Source organism: Drosophila persimilis, unplaced genomic scaffold, assembly GCF_003286085.1.
Source record: "Drosophila persimilis strain 14011-0111.01,24,50 unplaced genomic scaffold, DperRS2 tig00000000-arrow-pilon, whole genome shotgun sequence".
Classification (NCBI taxonomy): Eukaryota; Metazoa; Arthropoda; class Insecta; order Diptera; family Drosophilidae; genus Drosophila; species Drosophila persimilis.
In genome coordinates this window covers 3,826,584-3,833,664 of record NW_020825288.1, presented here as the reverse complement: position 1 = coordinate 3,833,664, position 7,081 = coordinate 3,826,584, and the positions used below count along the sequence as shown (strand labels likewise).

The window sequence follows — 7,081 nt, the reverse complement described above, 5'->3', positions numbered from 1 at the left end:
TGTAATGCAATAAGTTTGCGTTATTGATGTCGCTGTCAAACAAACAGAACGACAACAACAACAACAACTGCAACAGCTTTAATAACATTAACACGGTCTCTACCAACACCAGACCAGACCAGACGTACTACTCGTAAGCCAAACTGACAAGTCACTCCTTTGTTAAGATTCGGAATGACCTCGTTGTGTGTGTACAAAGGAGTTGAAGGAGTACATAGTAGGAGTACGTAACTTGGCGAAATATTCCAACTCGTATTATTTATGGTGCGACTAAGTCTAGCCAATCTTCGCGAGCTATGCTACAGCTCCTTGGCGAAGACTTGAATAGCAAAAGTTCGAGTCCATTTAAGATTGTATGTATGTATGTGTTTGTAAAAGGGCATGCATGAATCCTGCATGTCCTTAATACAAATTGAAACTTCTGCTGCTGCAGATAACTGGTATCCGAGCACCTTCAGCTTCAAGATGCCAAAGCCCACAGGGTAGCAGCCAAAGAGTCACAGCGGGGGGGACATCAGCCAATGATAATGTCAACGACAATGATTCCGAGCCAGAGGAGGAGGAAAATTTGGCATATTTTGCACCAGTAATCCCCATAGAGCTTGAGCAACACTTTGGGGACCACCCTCTGGTGCCACCCGTACCTGCACAAAGAAGTGTTTAATATTGATGGAAAATATTGTAAGTCCCAGTAAGTACTCGCAGTACTCGAAGAGTTTAGGGATACTAGTTTAGTGGTGGGACCAAGAACGACTGGCCGATCCCCCCGAGTTATCCCCATTTATTATCCGCATAATATAATATAAGCAAAATTTTCTACACAGGGCGGTATACAACCAAAGGCGACGTCTATCAAATTTCAGCTGAACTAAAGTACGGTACAAATTTGGGAAGAAAACCTCAATAGGTGGCGGCAGCGTTGTGCTGCTATCGACATTTACAGTCTTTAGATATGTAGAGTGTGAGCGAATACACTATATATACTGTGAGTGCAAGTGAATAGGCAACATTAACTATGTGAGACAACTATATGTACATGGGCGCGAACTTAGAGTTTTTAAAATTAGGGAAATTTTTGTATATCTGTTTTTTTAACAGAAATTCTTTTAAATTTTGCTGGCACCCGACATTCAGCTGCCCACAAGAAAAAAACTTATGGTAGAAGAGTTATGGGTACATAGGTTAATTTTAATGTTGAACATCGAATTTAAGGATAGAGTTAAAGTGTCGACACAACCATCTTACTTGGCATTTAACCAAAACTTTTTTTTATCGATTTCCTCGGTGACGACAACACCATCTTCAGCGTTCTTCTTGGCCTTCTCGTCCTACTCCGTTGGGACTGAACAGATGGCCATTATGGAATTACGACAAACAAAGCGAAGACAGCGCAGCGATCCATTCAAATTGTCAAAGAAGCCGTAAAGCAGCTTCTTGAGGCTCGGCTTTGCAGATGACTCCTTATCGCCGGGGTTGGGGTTGTAGTTTTTCACGAGGAGCTGAAGGTCCCAGAAGCTCAAATCGGTATCGTCACCCACCGCCAGCATATTGTTCTCAGTGTTTACAGCAATCGAATTAATGACGGACGTGTGATGTTTCAGGGTGCGGACCATCCGTCCGCTGTCCGTGTCCCACACAATTATGAGGCAATCGTGGCCCCCGGAGATCAGGTAACGGCCGCACTTTGAGAACGCCAGAGCAGTGATGTTGTACTTGTGGCCACGGAAGAGACGCACCTGAAGGCCCTTTTTAATGTCCCACATTCTCACCGTGCAGTCGGCGGAGCCTGTGACCAGGTACTGGCTGTTGGAATGGAACAGACACACCTCCATGTCTGCCAGATGACCGGCGAGCTGGAGAAAGGGCTTCTTCGTGCTGCTACCCCAGAGTCGTACAATGCCATCGTCCGAGGTGCCGGCAAAGATGAAGCCCCGCGGGGCAAACGCCACGAAGGTGCACAGATGGTTTGAATAGACGGTGGCACAGGTCCAGGAGATCACGCACCACAGACGCATCGTGAAGTCCCGCGAGCTGCTGAGCAGGAAGCGGTTCTGGGGGGCAAAGGCGAGGGACAAGACTGGCTCCTTGTGGCCGCTGAGTGTTTTCTCGTCCCTGCGGCAATTGGAGTCCGGACTAATCTTGTCCAAGCCTACGGTGACACGGATATTGTTGTTGCTCAAGCCAATTGCCACCATTGACAGGTCGCCCGATGGTGTGCAACAGAGAACTTTCGCATCGCCCCCCCCGGCTGCGAAGTTGAAGATCATGGGCCGATTGTCTCGATCCAGTGGAAGACAGTTCGGCAAGTCAACCGAACTGTTGACAAGGGGCTCCAGCTGAGGCAGCCCAGGCAAGGTCGACTCCTGGAGCGGGTCCTCATCGTTGTAGCTGCGGATGGCGAAATGGCGTAGCAGCTTCTCCTGCTGCCCACGAGTCCAGTCTGTCACGCAATTTATGTACAGAAGATAGGTCGGACGGGCCATAGCGACCGCCACAGTGTCCGCACCAGCGAGCAGTTCCAGGGCCCTTCCCGGCAGGTCATCCGGCTTGCGAATCAGCTTGAGCTTGTCGATGCGCCGACTGTACGACTCGTCCAAGCACGTGGCAGCCTCCTTCAAGAAGCACGTGGCCCTCTCCAATTTCTCTCCCATAACCATTTGCAGGTACGCAAAGGTCAGCATGGGATAGAGCATCAGGAATATTTCATATTTATGGTAGCTGGGAACAGCGTCGACGATTTTCTGGGTGCAACGGAAAGCCTCTTCATATTCAAGAAGAATCTCTTCGTCCTTAATGCCGGCAAAGTTTAAGAGTTCGCCTGCTGGGCGAATGACGATGGCATTGCCCTCGTAGAAATCTTTGCCACGTTTGTACACTTCAATCCGCTCCATGGAAGTACCAGCATCACTATTGCCTGCGAAGTCATTGCTTGATACTTTTTCTACGGTTGCCTTCACTGATAGTTCTACAGCGTTCTTTATATCATGGAGAACTTGGAAGAACTCCGACGAAAAGACAGAAACCTGGTCGCGGTTCTGCTGAGAAAAGGTTTAATTATACATGTATGTATATAAAGCGTTAGAAACTTACTTCTGGGTTGATCTTTCCTTTACCACCTATTTTTTTACCGGATGGGCCTTTCACTTTTGAATTTTTCATTTTAATTGCTTGGTTTTCAATTGTTCTTTAAATTTTTCTTTAAATGCAAGCACGCTTTCTGATATTCGTGCAGGGCTGCTATGTCGATAGTAATCGAATTTGCATTCGATGTTTGCCAATTAGCACTGTTATTCATTAAATTTAGTTTAAGGAATTTTATAATACAAATGGATTATTATCATTTAATACAATTTTAAATAAATGCGGCAAAGAATGCAATTGCAAATTTTTTTACCTCTGCTGCCATCATTTTTTTGCGATATGCGACTAGTGTCGCAAAATCTTCGAAAACCGCGCAAGCGCAGCCAAGTTCATGTTCGGCCTCAACGAATGGCACACAATCGACTCATGAACTCGTTCCTTACAAGAGTGGTGGCCATCCGCCGAAGATGTTGCTCATATGTATAATTTAAACAGTGGCGGGAAGATAAGCAGCATGTCCCTCTGCCCACGCCCACAACCCTAACCGAAATCAGAGAGTCTATAAAGCTCAATAAAGTGTCAAATCGAAGGAAACCATCACCTGAGGATAATCATGCCGTTCTCGATATTCAGCAGCGAGTAGTTGCACGCTCGCTATGGAAGTGCCAGGCATGCACGGGGAAAGGACATCGCGCATCACATAGATCACTCCGAAGAGCTCTATCTGCAGGAAGTCCAGGTAGAAGAGCAGGAGTAGCAGTAGCACCCTAGATTCTTATCCAAATGTGTTATGATGCAGCCAAGAAAGCGCGCCTTGAACCATACGGCACTGCCACCGGCATTCAGTTTGTTGTCAGCCACAGATCCAGCAGAAATTTTGGCAGTTCTTAGACGATTTGATGCCTCCACATGTTGGTTGCTTAGTGATTTCATCCTTCTCTGGCATTTGGCTTCAAACTATGTGCCGCATTAGTAGAGTCGTTGGCAATGACTGCGGCGGTGCTTCTTGCAGGAGGAGATGCAACTAAAGCTGGACGATGAGCCGGAAGCAAGTAGGCGTGGCGTTATACAATGGAAACGTAACTGGAGAGAGATAGAAATAGAGAGTTGGCAGCCATTAGACGGTTGTCGGTGGGCGGTGTTGACAAAATACGCCATAAAAGACCTAAGTGCTCGAGCCCGTACCAATAGGTGTACGAAGTACGGTGCACTGGAATTCCCCACTGCATTCCCTGCCGAAAAAAGTTTTGCTCATTTTCGTTGTCGCGCTTTTGTTGCCCCCCAAAAGGAAAACAAAAATTGCGCCCGCGGTCAAGAGTCAGACGCCGTCTTTTTTTTTCATTTTGTACCACCCTCTTTTTTATTTCATTCAACTTTTTTTTACCAATATTTATGTGGTGCTGGTCCCATGTCCATGTCGGAGATCCCACCAAACTGCTGGACTCATCCAGTGACAGCCCAGCCCTGTGGCGCTTGTCGACAGTTGTCCAGCGCCCTATACCCTATAGGGAGGGACATACGTACTAATGTGAGAGGGAAGTAGACATCCATTCCAGCATCTAATATATATATCAAAAAACTTAATCTGGCTTGTGCCAGAGCCTGGAGGCCAGGCCAGACCATAGAAGTCAACTGGACAGGCGGCCAATGAGCAGTACTTAATATATATATATATATATATTCTGTACTTGAACATTCCCATCTGCAGTATTCTGTAAAGGGTATTATTAAAAATCTAATTGGGTGTGTTTTGTTTAAAACCCATAATTAGTACCACATGGCATTGGACATGGACACATGGACTATAAAATGCTGAATCCAGCGCTGCGACGCTTAATAAAATTATTTTAGTGATCGCGAATAGTAATTAAAATGTGCAAAAGCGAGTTTCAGCCCAGCCTCCGATTTATCAGCATCCTGTTAGTGCTGATCCTCATACTCGAAGTGAAAGGAGTAAAATATGAGTTCTTGATCGAAGATGAGAAAATATTCACTTCGTGCCCAAACCAATCACCTGGGGTATTTGGTTCGGATGGACTGTTCGATTTTTCAGAGTTCAAGGCGACCATTAATTATGATGTTATAACCATTGGAGGAAACATTACTTCGAAATGGGTCATGGATCCGACGGACCTGGTCTCGGTAACTTATCCGTTGATCCAATAGCGCGGTGATCCTACAGCAATACAATACCTATGATTCCAGTTCCAAATCGCATTGTTCCAATATGATCGTGGTAATTGGCTGCCCACCATATACATCATCACCGTCAAGGACTTCTGCAAGGTCATGTACGACAAGAACTATTACTGGTACACCTATTGGACAAAATACGTGATCAATAAGAAGGATGTGGAAAGCCGTTGCTTCATGCTGGGTGTATATATATTCCTGTCGCCCTAAAACAGTAACCGCCGCTAATCCGCTTATAAATTACAGACAAAGCTACTTATGGAGGAATATAAATTGCATCTGGTGTTGAACATTGGCAGCGCCGTTTTTTCTGGACTTTATAAAGCCATATACACGATCGAGGCATACAGTGCGTTGGGTGTTAGGCGACCAACCAGTTTCTGTTTCGAGGTCAGAGGAGAATTCAAAAAGGTTAAATAAACTAAAATTATTTAAAAAACTTCACCAATTGAATCATAATTTCTTTACACTTAATCAACACATTAGCGCTGCTACAAATAATAAAAAAATAATATGGTATCGCCTTTGAAGTGGCAGTAAATCAGCCATCGCTTTACATATTTGCACTTCCGACCAACAACCAACCAACTTCCACCATCATTAAACCTATTGCAATTTACTTATTGGCTTACTCTACATACCCTGTCTGGTCTGCCCATTTGGGCCATCTACACGCATTTTATTTTTCCCGGCCATGGCAAATTTATTCAACTAATTTTATGCTCTCGGCAACCATTTTTCCACTCGAGCGGGAGATGGAACGAACCATTTTCCTGCGACTTCCGTCAAGTCGGCTTTAAGCCAGGTTGTCTCTCGGCCGGCTCGGCCGCAGCGTAGCCTTACGTAACATTTGCAAATTGCAGTTTTACTTCTTCGCCTTTGCGGTGTTGGCTTGCCTTCGCCTTCGTTGACTCGTTGCGCATACGCCGTGTGTGCAGCGCGGCTGGTTGCATAGGAGCGAGGCGAGGCGAGACAGCTCGAGAGTCGACTCTCGGGCGGCCGTTGTGCAAGCTCGTGACACAAATTCTTTGGCGCATTCGATCGTTTGGTTTTTGGTTTGGTAATTTCGGCTATTTGCTTGGTGTTGGCGCGAAAGGCAGCCGCCTGACCAGGCAGCAGCCAGTGGTCGCTACCGGTTTTTTGATACATCGCGTCTATGGTACTTTTCGAATGCAGTACGAGTATTTCCATTTTGTCCAGCCCGGTCTGGGTCTGGGGCTGCTCTGGAAACAAATCAAACATCGAATTCAAAAACCGCCAACGAAACACGATCAAAGCGAAGGTGAAAAAAATGTGCTTCAAACTTTCTTTTTATGCGCCACTTTTAGCAGTCATTTCTTTGAGCAAACATTCGTAGTTGTCGCTATCGTTCCATTCCCTCCTCGTTCGTTAGCCGCTTCATTGATTTTCATTTACACCGCAGACACGCCGCTGCCGCTGCCACAGACACTGACACAGCCACAGCTACCACCACCAAAACCACCTCAGACTTCGCTGACATCCGTGCCGTGCCGCCCGTAATTGTTGCAATTTAACAACGGCCTCTCCGATGAGGTAACCCAGCAGCAGCAGCGCCCTGTCCCCAGAGTGAAAGAGCGACAGGGCGTCTGTTTTGGCCAGGAGAGTCGGTCTCTGATCGAACTTTTTTTTTGTTGCCCATTTGCATACCAATTGACTGCCACTTAAAATATATTCGATTAACCAGCCTATTGTAAATGATATAAATATTTAGATTTGCCTTTATTTCTCTATCAGCGGCATTGTCTCTGTCTCTCTCTCTGCTGCAATTTGCGCAAGACATGCAAAC

General features: G+C 45.9%; 2 protein-coding genes across 3 annotated transcripts; one reads left to right on the top strand and one right to left on the bottom strand.

Annotated features, from left to right (window-relative positions):
- Positions 1–1,167: 1,167 nt before the first annotated feature.
- LOC6594767 (transcription initiation factor TFIID subunit 5) lies at positions 1,168–3,162 on the bottom strand. Of its 2 annotated transcripts, none has more exons than XM_026994832.1 (2): positions 3,091–3,162; positions 1,168–3,038 (listed from the first exon to the last, which is right to left on the bottom strand). In XM_026994832.1, exons 1-2 carry the CDS (start codon positions 3,157–3,159, stop codon positions 1,329–1,331), a joined length of 1,779 nt encoding a protein of 592 aa, XP_026850633.1. In that variant the 5' UTR covers positions 3,160–3,162; the 3' UTR covers positions 1,168–1,328. The 2 variants fall into 2 exon arrangements, with proteins under 2 accessions (XP_026850633.1, XP_026850634.1); XM_026994833.1 differs by having other exon boundaries at positions 1,168–3,035.
- A 1,791-nt stretch (positions 3,163–4,953) lies between these two features.
- On the top strand, positions 4,954–5,694 carry LOC6595261. The gene is made up of 3 exons (XM_026984215.1): positions 4,954–5,223; positions 5,287–5,460; positions 5,521–5,694. Exons 1-3 carry the CDS (start codon positions 4,954–4,956, stop codon positions 5,692–5,694), a joined length of 618 nt encoding a protein of 205 aa, XP_026840016.1.
- The last annotated feature ends 1,387 nt before the right edge of the window (positions 5,695–7,081 follow it).

Bases quoted from the DNA above. Each gene is read 5' to 3' on its own strand.
- LOC6594767 (XM_026994832.1), bottom strand. From the start codon at position 3,159: ATGAAAAATTCAAAAGTGAAAGGCCCATCCGGTAAAAAAATAGGTGGT. The intron at 3,039-3,090 runs GTAAGTTTCTAA...ACCTTTTCTCAG, and splicing joins AAGGAAAGATCAACCCAGAA to CAGAACCGCGACCAGGTTTC.
- LOC6595261 (XM_026984215.1), top strand. From the start codon at position 4,954: ATGTGCAAAAGCGAGTTTCAGCCCAGCCTCCGATTTATCAGCATCCTG. The intron at 5,224-5,286 runs GTAACTTATCCG...CTATGATTCCAG, and splicing joins ATCCGACGGACCTGGTCTCG to TTCCAAATCGCATTGTTCCA. The intron at 5,461-5,520 runs GTATATATATTC...TATAAATTACAG, and splicing joins GCCGTTGCTTCATGCTGGGT to ACAAAGCTACTTATGGAGGA.